The following is an 18,587-nucleotide window of genomic DNA, read 5'->3' on the forward strand; positions in this document are numbered from 1 at the left end:
GCCCACGACGCAGGCGCGCGGCGGTCTCGGGGGGCGGGGAAAGCGGAGCTCCTCGGCGCTTGCGCGCTGCGTTGTGGGGGCGGGGAGGTGCGGTCACCTGGGTGGGGCAGGCGAGGGCGCAGACGGGGGCTGTCCCCAGCCCGCTGCAGGCGACGATAAAATCCGCGTATTCTGGGTCAAATCAGTCTTTGAGCTCACCTAGAGGAAAGGCTGCTTCAAGCCATAAAGCGGCAGCCTGTCTGCAATGCTCATGCAGGCATGGAGGAGCTCTGTCCTCTTGCCTCTGTCAAAAGGCACCATAACCTGCAGGTTCTCCCCACTTGTTGACAAGGGAGTGGTTCAGGAGCATCTTAAGTGGGCTTAATGCACGCAAATCCATGGTTCCCGATGGGATTCATCCATGTGTGCTAAGGGAGTTGGCTAGAGGTCGTTGCTGAACCACTCTTTATCGTCAAAGGTCCTGGAGAACGGGAGAGGTGCCTGAAGATTGGAGGATAGCCAGTGTCACTCTGGTCTTCAAGAAGGGCAAGAAGGAGGATCCAGGAAACTACAGGCCAGTCAGTCTCACGTCTGTCCCTGGAAAGGTGTTGGAACAGCTTGTTCTGGATAGCATCTCTAAGCAATTGGAAGAGAAGAAGGTTATGAGGAGTGGTCAGCATGGATTCAGTAAGGGGGAGTCATGCTTGACCAACTTCATTGCCTTCTATGATGGCAACACCAGCTGGGTAGATGAGGGGAGAGCAGTGGATGTCATCTACCTTGACTTTAGCAAGGCTTTCGATACTGTCCCCCATGACATCTTGCTAGCAAAGCTGAGAAAGTGTGGGATAAATGAGTGGACGGCAAGGTGGGTTGAGAACTGGCTGACTGGCCGAGTTCAGAGGGTGGTGATCGGCAGAGCAGAGTCTGGCTGGAGGCCTGTGACTAGCGGTGTTCCCCAGGGGTCAGTGCTGGGTCTGGTCTTGTTCAACATCTTCATCAACGAACTTGATGAGGGAATAGTGTCTGCCGTCAGCAAGTATGTGGATGACACAAAGCTGGGAGGAGTGGCTGACACACCAGAAGGCTGCGCTGCCATTTAGCGAGACCTGAACTGGCTGGAGAGATGGACAGGAAGAAACCAAATGAGATTTAATAAGAGCAAGTGTAGAGTCCTGCACCAGGGAAGGAAGAACCCGAAGTATCAGTACAGGCTGGAGGATGGCCTGCTGGAGAGGAGCTCTCAGGAGAAGGACCTGGGGGACAACAGGTTGACCATGAACTAGCAGCATGCCCTTGTGTCCAAGAATGCCAAGGGGAACCTGGTGTGCATTAAAAGGAGTGTGGCCAGCAGGTCAAGGGAAGTGATCCTGCCCTTCTACTGTGCCCTGGTCAGGCCTCACCTGGAGTACTGTGTCCAGTTCTGGGCTCCCCGGTACAAGAAAGACAGGGATCTCCTGGAAAGAGTCCAGCGGAGGGCCACAAAGATGATACGAGGCCTGGAGCATATTCCCTATGAGGAAAGGCTGAGAGACCTGGGTCTGTTCAGCCTGGACAAAAGAAGACTGAGAGGGGATCTCATCAGTGTGTATAAATATGTGAGGTGTGGGAGACAGGGGTATTTGGACAGCCTCTTTTCAGTGGTTTGTGGGGACAGGACAAGGAGTAATGGTCACAAGATGGAGCACAGGAAGTCCCACACCAACATGTGAAAAAACTTCTTCCCAGTGAGGATGATGGAGCACTGGGACAGGCTGCCTAGGGAGGTTGTGGAGTCTCCTTCTCTGGAGACGTTTAAGGCTGGTCTGGACACCTACCTGGGCAGCCTGCTCTGAGGAACCTGCTTTGGCAGGGGGACCCAATTACCTTTTGAGGTCCCTTCCAACCCCTTTGATTCTGTGATTCTCTGTGGTGGAGGGAAGGTTGTTTTGTCCTTACCCACTCAGGGGTGACATACATTGCGTCACCATGTAGTGACCACAAGGGTGAGGCATAACCAGGCATATGTGCTGGCATACCAGTGCCTCAGAATCCTGTACCTGAGGCACAGAAAATAGCCATGCAGGCTGAGGGAAGCACATCTGTGAGGGCAAGTCGACTGACCAGCACAGTATGGCAGACAGGACAAAGCCTTTTCCCAGAAATTATGAGCTTTTCGAAGTCAAGTCCTCTTGGTGTCATTGCCTGACTCTAAATTAGTCTCCAACAGTCTGGAGATTTGTTAAGGGGAAAAAGGTCTGCCACAGCCCAGCTCAACAAAACTGTTATTTGGGCAGTACAGTCTGTTTTTCTCTGAGCCTGCTTCTGCTCCCAACCCTTACTTTATCATTAACATCTGAAATTACCCATTTTAGTAATGGTTTGATTGGCCTTGGAGAATCTAATGGGGAGATCTCTGTGAAACAGCACAGTGAAAGAAAGGTGATTCCATATTCATCCCAAATGTATGGAGATTAAATAAAACAAAATAATCTTTTGTTATATTTCTACAAAAAAAAAAAAAAAAGCAATTCAGAGGGCGAAAATGTTTTTATTATTGACAACATCAAGGAGTTCTCGGGGTCTGAATCTATCACTGAGAAATACCCTCTGCACACGCAGTTGAAATCCATCAGCAGCAGAGGAATTTCAAGATTTAAAACAGTGTGTATAGTCCCCATGTAATGGAAATGCAGATGTATTTGTAACACAATTGACAGATTTCATTTCTGAAAGACTGATTTTGCAGTTAAACTGGACCTTGCTTTGCTTAGGGAGAGCTGATCACTTTGACATTAAAGGTGAATAGCAAAATAGAATCATGTGCTATCTGTTTCTCCTTCAGGTAATGCAGGTCACATCAAAAAGTTGTTTTTCTGCCCAGGAAATGTAATATGCTGTGGGAGCTCTTGGAGGGGTTTTCACAGAAACAGGGAAAAAGTAGAAAGTCTTCAAATTAAAGGCTCAAATATGGAATCTGGAAGCTGATCCTTATCTCTTTCACCAGCAGAAGAAGGTGAATATCTAGTGCTTAGGCTGGGAATGGTGGGACCAGCAACCTCTGTGGCCTGGCAAAAGTTTGCCCTCTGAAGGAAAACATGAAAGATAAGAGAATTTTTAGAACACTCTAAGCAATAGAGAAGCAGGAAAAAAATAATTATTTGGACCTAAAGTGTAAATGAAGTCTTACTACTGCAGAGCAGGGGCAGAACTGCAGGCAGGTGTGAAATAGAAGACAATCTTACTAGGAGATAACTGCTTTCTTGGAAGTCAAAACAGTGAACTGCAAGTGAGCCTGTGAACATGCAGATTAATGAACCAGACTTCCTGCTATGCCTGGGCTGTAGCTTTGGGTCTAGAAAGAGCTGCCACAGCCCTAACATACTGGTAACAGACAGACAGGGCCCTGATATAGAAAGGAAGATTTCTGGCCTGTTAAAAATCGCCCCATCTCACAATCACAATGCTCAAACTGCCTGCAAGGGAAGGAACCCAGTTCCTTCAAAGGCTCTCTGTTCAACACTTAGGAATAATTAATGGAACAGATGGACAACATTTTTCTTTTGCAGTTCACCTTTGCACTAGAGTTTTTCGTTACATCAAATGTCTAAAGCGATAGACTGAGCTGGATTGAGGTTAGTGGGAAAAGTTCTGTGGCTGGAAAATAGGATTTCCCTTTCTGACCAGCTCTTTGATTTGAAGGAGGTCAAAAATGTCTTGTGGGTTCCAATTACCCTTTGGGGTCTTCAGATACTGCAGCAAATCCAGCTTCTTCAACAGGGGGAAGCCTTGCTCATTTCCTCTCAGTTCAAGCAGCTGCTTCGTCAGGCTTGAAGCCTCATCTCTGCCGATGCTGTCATAGAGATCTTGGCTCTTCTGTGAATCCCACATGGCATCTGAAAGTGAAATAGCCCTGCTGCTGGCTGTGTGCACACTACCTAGAGCATTGTAGAGCCACATCAGGCGCTTCAGCCCTTGAAATGCCCTCCCTTTGTCATGCATGAGCTGATGCTCCGTCACTGCTCTTTTACTGCAAAGAAAGGGAAAAGTTCAGTTAGCAAACAAGCACAGCTGGGTCTAAGCTCCTATTTCAAAGTCACATGGGAAGCTGAAATGATGTGCGTACAGCCATTCCCAAAAGGTATACTTTGAATTTCCTTTTATATATATATATACATATATTTATACATAGTAACTGAGGAGTCAGTGACAAAATGACCTTAGCAGGCTTAGAGAGCTCCTTGATCTTTCCCAGATTTTAGTTCATTTCAGAGGTCTAAATACCATAATAAAATTCCTTTTTCATAGCTGTAATGTTCTAGGATTGTTGAATTTGTCTCCTTCCTTCAGAGCTATAAGTCAGGAGCAATTTAATTGAAATCAGTGGTGTCCATGAAATTAAAACAAATTCTTATTTTCTTAAGACATATCAAAATTTTTGAGCCAGGGAAGGCAGACTAATTCTAGGGTGCAAATATTTCTGGATTTCAGACTGTTTAGATGGAGCTCGCTGCAGCTATAGGCTTCCACTGCAGATTTGGATCTGAGTGGGAACCTAATTAGGAGATTTTAGTAAGTGCCATTTTCGTGGCTTGCCTTGAACATCCTTGTATGGTTTGTTGCACCATGTTTAAAAACATCACCAGAAATGTACTTATCATGGTGTAACTGATGAATCTAAAAATGTAATTGTTATTATCTGTACTGCATAAAAGGTAGTAAAATGCTGCAGTATCAAATGCATAGAACTGTTCTTCTACTATGCCTGGAGTAAATGACAGCAGTGAAGAATACAACCTGTTAAATCAAAGGCAAGCAGTCTGCTAATGACACTAAGTAAAAGGATGATATTGCTTACTTTTCAGTGTCTTGAGATGTCGCAAAACAGGCAAAAAAAATAATTGCCAAAAATGTAACCATCTGCAGAGATCTCTGGGGCAGGAACATTTTCTCTCTTCTTCAGATCTGATCAACAGGACAAGAAGTTGATAGTATGACCAAAAATCTTTCTTTCTCTTGTCATTCGTTCACTTGGCAACATGAATTTCAGCCTTTAAGCACTAGTAAAAGTGGAGCAATATACTATGTTACATCATCCAAGGACCTCCCATAACATCACAGGTGGAGTTGTAACATATACCAGTAAACAGCGAATAGATTTCCTGGTAAATTTCTACATTTATTTGCTGAGAATCCTAAACATCGTTTCTCCATTTGCAGGCACGAGATTATTTCAGTTGGAACTGGCAAGAGATTTTCATAATAAAACTTAGCAGAAATGTAACAAAAAGACCAGGATTGCTGCATAAGAAGTTTGTCATAAAACAAAAAGAATTTAAGACTGGACCATGCTGATCAAGTTAAAAGCAGTCCTGGGGATTTGGACATTTAATAATGCGACCTTTTCCATGAGCAATACAAGTGCCGTTACTGACATACAAATCAGCCATTGGGCATGAGGATCATAGTAGACCAAAACTTGATTTTTTATTTATTTATCTTTTTCCATAAAGAAATGGATTTCTAGCTCAGGAGACACAACTACAAAATGTAGAAAGATTATTCCCATCTAAGTTAAAACTGCATTAAATTATATATCTGCCTCTGCTGTTGGTATGTCTGTATCTACCCATCTTTTCAACCCTGCTGCTCCTTTAGCATCAGGTCTATCAATAAAATTGCAATACCCTTTACCCTAAGTACTGTACCCTGCTTTTAGGATTGGCTTCAGCTTGTCACTTTAGTTATTTAATAGTGTATCCTGTATTAATTTCTGTATCAAAACCGAGATGGACAAGAAAACAAAAATTGCAGCATATAAATTTCATGTAAGAATAGTATAGATATGTTCCCATATAATAAGGCTACTCATTTTCTGAAGAAATATATATATATTTTTATAGAAGCGGTTTGTGTTAATAAAAAACTCCATTCAGCATCTTCCCAAATGAATTTTCTTTATACAAATTTGGATATTAAAATATCAATAACTGGATAAAAAATCCAATTATATCATACATTTGGTTAGAAAAATTAAGCTTGTCCTTTGTAAGTCTACTCCACTCCTTTCTGAGTAATTTCCTTGGACAGTTTAATATCTGTCCAAGTATAATATCTAGTTTAATATCAACTTAATTTAATATCTAGTTTAATATCAACTTAAACTAGACATTAAAGAAAAATGCATACTAGGTCTAATTAAACAATCTGTATTAAATACAGATATATACACATACATACACAAATAGATACATACATGCTTACATGCTGTATGATATTTTAGGCTATGTAAATGTAGAACTCCTGCTCACACACAGTGGTTAAACTATGGTAAAATACTGTGATGAACAGTAAACTATTTAATAACTAAAACGCATCTTCAACTTAAAAAGTTAACATCATCTACTTACTGTTGATCTTGCAGAGATTGTGGTGAAGTCCTGATCTGCACGGATATGTCTACTTGCCAGTCTTCTTGTGATATTCCAGTTGCAATTACAGCAAGTGCCTTTCACCTTCTTTTATACCTGCCCAGCAACCACAGAAACAATAGAAATGATCACTACAGCACTTTGTGACTAAGACTTTTCCTCTCATGTCAGTGAAATGAGACAGCTCCTTGTTTCCAATTATAATAAATCTTGGATTCTAAAATGTTCAGCTGTGACTAAGGAAAAGATCACAAGTTTGTGGAAAGTATCTTACACTTTTGCTGGCTCTCCTGATTTTGTTTGTTTGTTTGTTTTTGTTGTTGTTGTTGGTTAGTTGGTTTGTTTTGTTTCTTGAGAACTTTTTATTCTAACGCAGTGTTACTGTACCCCAAGGTGATGGTAAAGCAATATTCAAACTTGTTCCACTATTGACCAAGATCTCTGGTATGCAAAAGAGATAACCCTCCTTTGCTGTCCTCATGGACCCATGTATATGATACTAATATTGCACAGGAGGAATCTAAATCAACAATACTGATGAATTCTGTAATGCAAGTCATCATACAGTTAGCATGACAGGACAATTACTGGCAGAAAATCTGAGGAATTTGTAAATAACATCCCACTTGATTTTAATGCTTAGTACAAATTTCATTTAAACCATCAGATTGTACAGTAAAACATTTGTTTTAAAACTCAGAAAATGAGGAGATAGGAAGAAGACTTATCAACTCATTAAACAATAAAAATGCAAGTAGTAGCTCAGGCAAAAAGCCAAATTCTGATATGATTTGAAACCATGCAACTTAATGACATATAAACGTTGATACTCACTGTATGATCTCTAACCAGATAATTTTAGTAAAATTTGGATGCTCAGGATGTGGATGGACCAGACCATTAGGCTGAACCACCAGTCTGTTTAGGAGGACCAGCCCCTATTTCTCAAAGTGAATGCATTTATCATCTCTGAGGAAAGAATCCCTGGAAAGACTGAAGAGAAAAGAGAAAATTTGCTTAGTGTTGTTGTAAGCTACCCATTCATTTCACACAGACACAACCTTACCTTCCTGTTAAACTCAGTCTCGGGTGAATACAAATGCATTGTCTAACAACAGAAACAGGCCCTATTAGCAGTGCTCTTGCCATCTCATACTTTCTTGCAGCTTCTGTGGACACTAACTTGCTTTTTATTATATTCCTCATGACAGCATATTTTGAGCCCCACTATTTCACAGCAATCAAATAACCATTCCCAATTACATGAGCCTGAATTGTTAGTGTCACTCATTAAAGAATACAGAGTGTATCACCAATTAAAAATGACATTTGTTAAATGTTGCTAAAGCAGAGGTCTACTTATCTGCTTCTTAGTTTCCAGGGCAGCTTTCAGTTACACTGAATTATCTGTCCATGAAGCTAAAGCTTTAGATACATCTTTAAGGAGTAATAATGAGCATTGATCAAAACCATGTCCAAAACATCTGGTCTAATTTATCCCTGAACTTTTCAAGTCTCCATTACATAATGGGCTTTCATTGAATGCAATTACTGGCGTCTCAACTAGAAGAACTAATATTGCATTAATCCAAGTGACTGCAGGTAGATCAGAGAAACTGGCATGGGATCAGTAAATGGGCACTTCAAGCATTCTATAATGGCCAAAGTGCATTGCCGTGGCTACCTGCTTCCATTGGATGTTTCTTTGTACTCAACGTCTTAGAAGAAGTTAAAATAACTTTCTAAAACCTCCCTAAGAGGTGTACATGAGAACAGACTGTGCTGAAGTAGTGACACATCTTTGAGAATCACCCAGTGCAAGGACTTATTGGCACTTACAACACAGAGGGAACAGATACATACGGGGATTGATTTCCATGGTTTGCAGTATTTCTAAAGAAAACATAAGATGTCTTGATTGCACGGCCACACACATACTTAACATTTCTGACTATGATGGAAACATTGCTAATTTCACAAGGAGAAATTGTGCAAAGAGCAGCATTACTAGGTGAAATATCCAGATGGTATAGATAAATCTCTCCAAAAGCCCTGAGAAATCTAGTGCAGAAGAGTCCATTTTACCTGGGAAGCAATCAACAAAGCCAGCTGATTGGAATTTGTTTACCTTGGGCCTCCCTGAGAGCCATCAAAGGTTTTAGTCCTAGTTTCATAGGCTTTTGCTCCCACGCTCTAGCTTTTCCTGGGCTCAAAGCCTGCTTCACATTCACACTCTGCTGTTTTGTCACCTTTTTCAGTAGGAGCATTTGAGTGAGGAGGGCTGTGCAAATTATGGTTTCCTCATGAGTGATTCTTTTGTTTTGCTTTCCAGTCCTTTCCCCAGGGAGCCAGGTGGGGGAGGAAGGGAATATGGCTTGCTGCTCAGCATGAAAGAAAATGGAAAGAGAAAGCCTGGAGGCCCAGCTGAGGGGGAAGAAAGAATGGGGGGAAGGAACAGAAAGCAAAGAAAACACGCAAATAGCTTTGTTAGGGCAAGGGGGATCCTCATGCCTGGAATTTTAAAACTTAATGAAACAAAATTGTACTGCCTCAAGAGAGATCTTCTGTAGGGAGATGGACAGATGGATCTGGTGCATCTTTTCCATGTGCTATTTTCTATTATTCACCAGCAAAAGAAGACTTGGTGCTTCCCTCACATAAAAATTTCCCTCACAAAAAATCTTTGTTTGTCACCATCCCCCTCAACTGCTCTTAGCCTACCAGACTAAAATTCATATGAGCTGTTCAGTGTGGTGTGTGGAAAGAAAGGCACCGCCCTGTTGAGAGGAAACTGTTTGACCACACTTGGATGGTAAATATAGTTCCCCTGAGCTGCTGGTGAAACAGCTGCTAATGAATGGCTGTTCTCCCTTCCTGGCCTCAGTAATTGAGAGATGAGAGGAAATAACACCTCACAGCAAACCCGGAGGCCACAGAGATTTTTGCACTTCCGCACCCTCATCACTACTGCTGTCACCATTCCTTTGCCCCCGGGAGGAAGGAGCCAGCAGCAGCATCACCTTGGTAACCATTTAAGGGAGATGAAATGCAGTTTCTTGAAACAGCAGGCTCCATCCAGGCCTCCCTTCTTCTCTGGTGGAGGGAAAGGGCAATTTTGTGCAAGTCAGAGAGGTGTAAATAATTGCATTTGCAGGGGGTAGGCTCCAGGGTCAGCAGATAGACTATGCGAGCAGTTGTAAATCTCAGCCCCTAACCCACTACATACTGCATCATCACAGAAAGAGCTCCAGGGGATTAAAATTAGAGTTGAGCAGCAGTGAGTCAGGTTTACATAATTAATTTTTAATTTACTGATTTCAAGTCAGACTTACAGAAGTGCATGAGACTCACAGCTCTATCTGAACACAGTATAGAAGGTAATGATATTGTCCTGTAAAATCTGCCCTGGAGGCATGCTTAGGTCTGATTCTTTTTCCTTCTCCCAAAAAAGTCTCCAATATAGAATGTTTTTTGTGTGCAACAAATTCAGCTGAAGCTGAGGCAAAGCCTCCAGTCCCTTGTGCCACTTATGTAAGACCCGCTGTGCTCTGTGAGCTTAGCCCTGACTCAAAAGGGTTGCAGCACACCTGGAGAAGTGCTGGGAACCTCAACAAAGAAAAAACAAAACAGGAGGGGTATCTCCCGGTGCCAAGGGGCCTGTCTCCCATGGTGGGATCTGCCCCTGCCAGCCCCTACAGATGGGAATGCTGCCATCTGGTGCCCTAGTCCTGGTTCAGCTGGGCCAGGTGAGGAGGTGGGCAGGCAGGTGCTGACCCCATGTCAGTGAAGGGCTGTGGCTTAGGGGCAGCCCTAACTCCTGCCGGAGAAGCAAGGGACCCTTGAGTTTACCTGAGAATCAGCTATCTTTTCTCAATACCAAAGAGACTAATGCTAGAGGGGGTGCCCAGTCATTAATGCTTGTAGGACCAAGAAGGTGTTTCTTAGAGGATCAAATGGGCCAAGAGCTGGTTGAGGTTTCTTATTTCTTTATAGTGGCAGCAAATGGTGTACTGGCCCTGAGGGAGTGGTGTGTTAGTTGTCACATGCAAAGGTCATAGGGCTCCCAGCAGCAGGTTCTGGGGTCATAATCAAAATCTTGCCCCCAGATGTAAAATATGCAGAAGGAGATGGGACCTCAGCAATGGCAGAAAGCTCACACCTAGGAAGACAGGGATGAAGAATCTCCAAATAACTGAGATATGTCAATCAAGTAAGTACAATTCTCACCAATCAATTCACAATTGCTGAGTCTAGTGGGCATGCTCTGCCTTTGCACTGGATGATGAGGATGTCTAAGTTTAGGCCTATGATGTATAAATTAAATTGTGGCCTGTTTTTTCACTCTCCCTTTAATAGAGGTCTGACACACAACTAAAAGCTTTTACAGGAGTATTAATGTGTAAAATTTTATGTTTCAAAAGTGACGGAATAAGGAACAGGGACTTTTACCCTGTAAACAGAAGAGCAGCTGAGGCAAGAATACGCCTGAGAATATACAAGCTGATTTTAATATATCTATAGACCAGACCAGTGTAAGTCACTGTTTTTTTGTTTGTTTGTTTGTTTGTTTGTTTTAGAAAATAGCCTTTATCAAAATTAATCTATTGGCAGCATATGAAAGTGGGTTGAATTCCACAAGAACTTCGCAACAAGCTAGCTCAGACATGACTGCGTATGGCTTTCTGGCTGAAGTGAAGGCTTATCCCCTCTGACCAGTTCTCATTGTGTACATGTAATGACATTTTCTAGCAAAAGACCTTTCTGTAGATACAACCAAACCAATAAATATGTATTTTAGTTAGTTATCTAGCTTCACATGAGGAGGAGCTGTAAGATCCTACTGCTGATAGACGTATTCTGCTGTAAATACTCTTTGTCTTCCTAAATATCTCTTCCATTTATCTCACACTGGTGAAGTTTCTTCCAAACCATAAAGGCAAGAATATGTTAATTTTCTTATGTGAGATGTAAATCTCAGAAACAATGATAGCACCTCAGATGTAACACCTTATTTCATGTTGGGCTGGTCTTAGATTCTAGTCTGGCCACGTTTTAAAATGGAAGACTGTTTCACAGTAATTGTGCAGGTGTTAGGTGCCTTCTTTTGGATCCCATCTTGGCCTGCCTGTTTAACGTAGATCTGATCGTGCTTATAAAGTCAATGATCTCCCCTTCCTTTTACAGAAGATCTGATGGATGTAAAAGTTAACATGTATCTTACAACTACTGCATGTGAATCATACCTTTTTACTGCAAAAATAAGAGAATTGCAATGCAACATGATTTTTCATATACATATGAACTTGGAGTAGGAAAGAAAGTCATGGAAGACAATGTAGTACACATATAGATATGTGTATGCGTACTAATATAGTGACACTCAGAGCAGATTCAGGATTTAATCTTTTTTGGGAACAATGAAAATGCTGATTTTGTGCTTTTGAATAACTAAAATATTGTGCGGCTGTGTTCAAGCATCCTAAAGCTGTCTGTGGAAATAGGTTTCTTTTTTTGGCAGAATACAATTGCCTCTGTTCTAACCTCTGTCTTTTGTCACAGATATGTCACATTCTCTTTACAAAGCCAAAAGCAAACTGAAAATGGCAAAGTTACTATGTTGGGATGACATGTTTCTTACAGGATGTGATTTTATAAAGCATAGTGGTGGGCCAAAGCCCATGTAATAAGTGCCTTGAATAGAACAGGTAGTGTGTCCAAGACAAGTGCTGAATACCATGTTTACTTTGCAGGAGGTAAACCTATTCTTGAATAAATCCTTTACTGCCAAGTCTGTCATCTGTAATTATTTTCCTACGTCAAATATAACTTTGGTTTGAAGTTGAAAGATCTGTTAAGATTACAAGGTTGTCCAAGTTGCATTCAACCTAATGGTGTTTATTTATTTATTTATTTTTATTTTTAATGGTGATTATTGCAAAATTTAAATCATGTTTCAAATGCACATTATGTGATATGAGGAAGGGTCTGGTTAATGTTGCAAATACCAATCAAGAAGGGAGACAAGCATGGGAAATCAGCATCTCGAAGAAGTCTTTAAAGTGAACAGCAGCAAGTAAGCTTAGAATTATTTCGTTTGTACCATATCAGGAAATTAACAATCAGCTAATTTCAGTTATAATGCATTAGATGTCTTTAAAATGAAGTGATAACTATACATGACAAATATATTTTAGAGAATCAATTACCTCAGATTTCTTGTTGTTTTTCTGTTCCCTCTTCTCTGTGTTGTTTTGTCCTATCCCCCCCAATTCCTCTCCCCCCCCCCCAGTACACCTCCTCCCTCAGCCCCCCCCAGCCAGTTTTGACCCTTGGAAGCATTTTAGTGATAAAAGGTTCTTAAAACTAATGAGGGATGCTGTTAAAAGATTTCTGGAAATCCAAGTGATTAAACTTGCTGTTCGTCCTTAATCCAACTATTTTTTATATGCTGGTACAAGTCTAGTAGACTGAGGACTGCAAAAGTCTTGCTTGGAAAACACAGTGCATATGCATTAGTTTGCATTCAGAAAGCCTTATTACACTTATCATTACTCAAAGTCCTGTTAACTGCACTAGTGCCAGATAAATTTGTCTTGTTTGGACCAAGTAGAAAAGGTTGTCAAATCTGGATTAAATGCAACCTACAGAAATGGCTGGGAAGTGACAGCCTTGGGAAGTTATTGCAGAAACAGTTCTGGTTGGGTTCCTTGTATTATCTAATAGCCCAAAACAAGAGGTGTGTTATCCAAAGAAAGCCCCTGTGGAGCAAGTTAAATAACTCGTATTAAAACTCATGTTATGTGTCTTAGCTACATGCATGAATTCAATAAAGCACATCAACACCACTGACACCCTTAGTAACCAGAATTCCTTGGTTCAAATCCTCTAATTTTCTGCTGAGTGCTAAATAACAGAATCACAGAATTGAAGGGGTTGGAAGGGACCGCGAAAGATAGTCGAGTCTAACCCCCCTGCCAAAGCAGGTTCAGTAAGTCACTTCTCTTTTGTGCTTCAGTAGACAGAATAAGGTTTACCAAAAAGTATGGTTCAACACTGGTTTGCTCAATGCATTTATTTAAAGCCTCTGCCGTTGGTGAGAAAGGGCTATTAGTGAACTGAAGCTTTTCTGAGCATAAAACCCTAATGATTAGGGGACAATAGTAAAAAGCATGACTTAAACATCGAACAAATCCCACCTGGGTCCGAGTGCAATCAGGAAAAAATTTTTTTTTTCTTTTTAGCCAACAAAATAGCCTGAGTCCGTTGCCTTTCCTTATTTATCGGGTAAAGATAAGTCTTCCCTCGATAATCAGTTTCTAAAGCGAAATTTGGGGGCGAGAAGAGAGGAAGGCCTCGACAAGAGGGGCGGGCACCGGTTTGCGAGTTCCGGGAGCTGAGGAGAAGCCGCGGGCCGCCATATGGGCCTGGGCAGCGGCGGGAATAGGTGCGTTGGGAGAGGGTGGGACAAGGCGACCTGTCAATCAGCGTAACTGCGCCTTCTGATTTGTCTCTGGGCGGTGTCACGTGGAAGGGACTGCCTGTATATAAGGACGGGCGGGGCGGCCGCCAGCCGCCATTTTGTCCAGTGAGGAAAAGTGGAACGGGAGTTTCGTTGAGGGTCGAGTCGGCTACGAATTTAGCGCGGGCTCCCTTCGCGCGCCCTCCCTCTTAGCATCGGTGAGGACCTTCACCTCGGAGGGCGGGGTGGGAGCGGACCCGCGGTCCCGTCTCCGGCAGGGCGGGCGAAAGCTGCGGGGCCCGGTGGCGGCAAACAAAGAGCCGCCGCCATTTTGTAAAGCTGGGCCGCGGGCGGTGGCTGCCGCTGCGCTGAGGACAGCCGGGCGGGGAGAAGGCGGGTAGGCTGCGGATCGCCTTGGAGAGGCCGCCTGCCGCCCTTTTTCCGCGGCTGTGGCCAGTGAGGCGAGGTGTGGCTAGGCGGGAAGCGCCGTGGGGGTGGTGTGGCGCCGTCCCGCCCGCTCCGACGGAGCGCTGCTTCCCCACGCCGCATACACAGCGCTGAAGAGACGCTAAAGCGGCATCCGGCGAGGCCTCTCAGCGTGGCCTTTGCTGCGAATGGTGCTGCTTCTCGCCCCGGCATGTGTAGCTTCCCCCGGCTCCTGCTCGGAGAACAATGGAGCACTGCTCCAGCGCAGCGCTCCCCCTGCAGGTCCTGCCCTCGGTGCTGAAGAAGGGGGCGCGGAGAAACAGTTCTTTTCGTAGTAGGGGACCACAGAATTAAACAAAAATCTCCGAAATGGTAAACTTCGGTCACGATTATGATATACCAGATACCTTCTTTACTTTCTTTTAAACATGTCTTAACCCATCATGTTCGCAGAGGCTGATGTTTCTATTCTACCAGATTATGTCATTGTTGAAACTTTAAGGAAAGCAACTCACTGTGTTGTTTCTCCTGCAGATGAATAAATGCTTCCTGGTTGTTAAGTATATGTGAGTTTTTTTCTTTTTTCCTTTTTTTTTTAGCAATGCATCGTGACTCTTGTCCGCTGGACTGCAAGGTTTATGTGGGTAACCTTGGAAACAATGGCAACAAAACTGAGCTAGAGCGAGCTTTTGGCTACTATGGACCACTGCGCAGTGTATGGGTGGCAAGAAATCCTCCTGGTTTTGCCTTTGTGGAATTTGAAGATCCACGAGATGCAGCTGATGCAGTAAGAGAACTAGATGGAAGGTAAAATGTGCTTCTTGTGTGTTTGGTTTGCCTAATGAAAATAAGAAAAATTGTGGTGTATGGTAGTTTAAAATGGGGAAGCTTCAAATGGCAACCAAGTGCTTGACGCATCTGTTATGCAGTATTTATTTGTGGAGTGATACAAGGGTAATTTTATTTGATAGTGCAGAAATAGCATTGGGACAATTAGTTTTATATTTTAGAAAGGAACTCTTAAGTTAGACATGACTTGGACGTGGTGGTCTGCGTTAGTTAAATTTGAGATGGTTGTCCAGTAAAGAGGCAGAACTGTTCAGAGAGGCACTTTCTAGTTTCTTCTCTGCCTTAATAGCACAGTGAGCTTTCAGAATTGGCTAGACCTTTTGTCTCTTTAGCTGTAGCTACCTTTGTAGACTCTGTATCCTGCATACTTGGCTAATGCGTATATACAGAATGCTTTTAACCTGCGTTTTCTATTTGTTTTTCCCCTCTGACTTTCTAGGTGTTCTTTTAGATAGAGCTGTCCCTGGAAATGTAACCAATGTCAACCTCTTTTCCCAGAACCCTCTGTGGGTGTCGTGTCAGAGTTGAGCTCTCCAATGGTGAAAAACGGAGTCGGAACCGTGGTCCACCTCCATCCTGGGGCAGACGTCCTCGAGATGACTATCGCAGAAGAAGTCCTCCTCCACGTCGCAGGTACCCTAGGTCAAAGTACACTCATAGAGCTGTTGGCATTGTTACCACTTAGCATCATAGAAGCAGGCATTTAAAAGCATGTAAATGGATAACATTCATCTATCTTATCACAATTTGGAGATGCCAAATGCTTAAAAAAAAAAAGGGGGGGGGGGAGGGAACAAAATCAAGGTGAACATAAGTTGTGTTGAATGTTGGCTTTTGTCCTTAGGTTCACTATGCAAGTTGATAGTCAGCGCCCTTTGTCCTGGATTTGTCCTCGTTCCTTCTAAAATCTGCTCATCTTCTAGTCACACTTTCCCTTTCTTCCCCATACTTCAACTTAGGTTGTTCCTTTCTTTTATTCCATAATGGCAAAACATGACATACAGCAAAGCATTTTCATGCAGATGTGTTTCTCCACTTTGTTTGCGCAGTTTAAAACTTTGTAAATAGGCAGCTGTTTAATAATAGATCAAGTAACAGTTGCTCTAAACATCTAGAATCTACACTTTTGCATCAGTTTGAAATTAAAGCATCATGTGACAATTCTGTCACTTGAGGTTTGCAAACTCAGCTCTAAAATACAGCAGGATTTCTGGTAACTGACGCATTCTTGGACCCAGACTAGATTGTCTGGTGGTTAAGTCTGCAACGTGGTTTTTACAGGACTGAATTTACCTGTTGCAGGTGAGTGAAGTCCTCACAAGTCAGATTTTCAAGCTTACCCTTTTGCTGTTGAAAAATAACACATTAGGAATATTTGTTAGCTAATAGATGGTTGTACTGATGGCTTGTTTTTCATTTTTTTATGCTTTTTGGTCCATCTATTAATAAAAATGAACCCGTTACAGAGTCACCATCATGTCTCTTCTCACCACCCTCTGAGTCTGCATTAGCCAGTCAACTAGCCCTTTCAGCGTCATGTGACCAGCGCGCCCCATTCAGCTTGGCTGGTGTCGTTTCACATGACCCAGGCATGGCCAGTCGTCAGGTTGCACCGCCCTTTGGTTCCCGAGCATGCTGTTTTCTCTCAGCCTTCTCTCCAACCTTAACCAAATCGGCAGCAGCCACCTCGACCGCCCACACATTCCCGGCCAATCAGCTCAGCTGTTTATTTACCAAATGTCTTCACAACAACTACAGCAGCAGCCTTCGGCTAACAAAAAAGCAGGAAAAATCCACAACACCCCCTTCGCCAACCAACTAAATACAACGCAACATCTGGCAAAACCTTTTCAGCAAATTCTTCTTGGCAGTCAGTCCGGCAGCCTCACCTCACCATTTCTAGCTTGTTGAAACCAAAAACTAGTAAGTTTTTCCTGCTTATACAGTTTACTGCTGGTTAAAATAAGGAGTAAGCGGCTTATAAGTAATTACTTTTCTCAATCAAAGGCTGGCTGTGCATAATTGAATGGTAACGTACATATGTTGCTTGAGAAAACTTTTAAGGGTGATATGGAAACTCTTACACTGTGAATAATGTAAAACCCAGTATATTTGCATGTGAGATGTCAAACTAAATTTTAATAAAGCTCTAACAAACTTAGCTTTTCCTTGCCAAAAAAATCCTATCACCTTTAAATCGTTTTACTAACAGTTTTCAGAACTTAAAACAATTACTTTTTGGGATGAACTGGGCCGAGCTAAGTTTTTTTAAAAAGAGAAAATAGTCTAAACACACTATGGCATTAAAAATGACAATCACAAATATGCAGTTCTAATGTAGCACTTAATGGTGTTATCAATATTTACACTGAGCGCATTTTCACTTTTTTCCACTTGATATTTCTTATGTCTTGTCATGGACCTTTTTGGCTTGCATGGGTTCCAAAACATTTGGTCTGTGCTATTTTTTTGGAACCACTTGTGGGACTTTGGTGTGGTGTTCTGGGCAGTGTATTTAGTTGAAATGGAAGTGTTACATTGGACAACTCTGCTATGAAGCATTCTTAGTTAAAGTGAAATCGTGGTTGGAAATGTGCTGTTCACACTGAGCTTTGTTTTACTGCTTAATCTTTCCATGCCTTTTACTGGATGATGGATGCCAGTTATTCTTGGCACGTTCCCAGGGCCCAACAGTGAGTTTGACAAGTTGGGAAATGCCTCACCCTATAAATGCTAAAAGAATTGATAAAAAGCCTCACATTTCTTTTTACGGTTCTAGATCACCACGAAGGAGAAGCTTTTCTCGTAGCCGCAGCAGGTATGCATAGCATCAATTACTAAGTATTGGACCACTTTGTCCAAGGGATTTAAAAAGAAACAAACAGAAGTGTTTGGATTGTATTAATTAATAGATTTCAAAATAGATGTTAACTCAATATATGAGAAAAATGTGTTTTGGTACTGTCATTGCTTGCCTAGAGTTAATATGATTACATAGCTATGTGAGATGCCAGGGTTATCAAAGTATATTAAGAATGGCAGTAGTGAGTTTTCATGTTATGCAGTTTTCCAGCATCCCTTATGTTTCTTATGAAGTTTCAGTGTTGATAACATAGTTCTCTGGGTGCTGTAAGCCACAAGTACAGGTGATAAGCAAGAGACAGACTAGTGACACAGTTTGTGCATTTTTTTCTGTGGTGTGGGATTGTGCATTAGGATAAAGGATTTTTAAGTATATATTGATACCCTGTCAGTTATGCTGTGGCAGTGTAACTGACTGAACAGGTTTAAACTGCTGCAAAGGAATAACTTGTAAACAACAGCTTCATCTACATTGTAAGAATAATTGGCTTGTGCAATACAGTGAACTTTGAAAGTTTTTCCCTGGATGAATAGTTGAAAACTGTAACTTCCTAAAGGGAATGTCTTGAGGTAGCTGTGTAACTACCTAGTTCAGCTTTTGT

General features: G+C 42.2%; 2 protein-coding genes across 2 annotated transcripts; one reads left to right on the plus strand and one right to left on the minus strand.

The window, feature by feature from the left end:
• Positions 1–183: 183 nt before the first annotated feature.
• Positions 184–7,067, minus strand: LOC311423488 (parathyroid hormone 4-like). The gene is made up of 3 exons (XM_084497522.1): positions 6,369–7,067; positions 4,817–4,923; positions 184–3,988 (listed from the first exon to the last, which is right to left on the minus strand). The coding sequence occupies exons 2-3, from the start codon at positions 4,903–4,905 to the stop codon at positions 3,595–3,597; spliced, it is 483 nt and encodes a 160-aa protein (XP_084353648.1). The 5' UTR covers positions 4,906–4,923; positions 6,369–7,067; the 3' UTR covers positions 184–3,594.
• Positions 7,068–13,926: 6,859 nt separating this feature from the next.
• Positions 13,927–18,578, plus strand: SRSF3 (serine and arginine rich splicing factor 3). The gene is made up of 4 exons (XM_084497536.1): positions 13,927–14,066; positions 14,874–15,081; positions 15,622–15,756; positions 17,903–18,578. Exons 2-4 carry the CDS (start codon positions 14,876–14,878, stop codon positions 17,949–17,951), a joined length of 390 nt encoding a protein of 129 aa, XP_084353662.1. The 5' UTR covers positions 13,927–14,066; positions 14,874–14,875; the 3' UTR covers positions 17,952–18,578.
• Positions 18,579–18,587: the final 9 nt, after the last annotated feature.

This window comes from Aythya ferina (genome assembly GCF_964211825.1).
Source record: "Aythya ferina genome assembly, chromosome: 25".
NCBI lineage: Eukaryota > Metazoa > Chordata > Aves > Anseriformes > Anatidae > Aythya > Aythya ferina.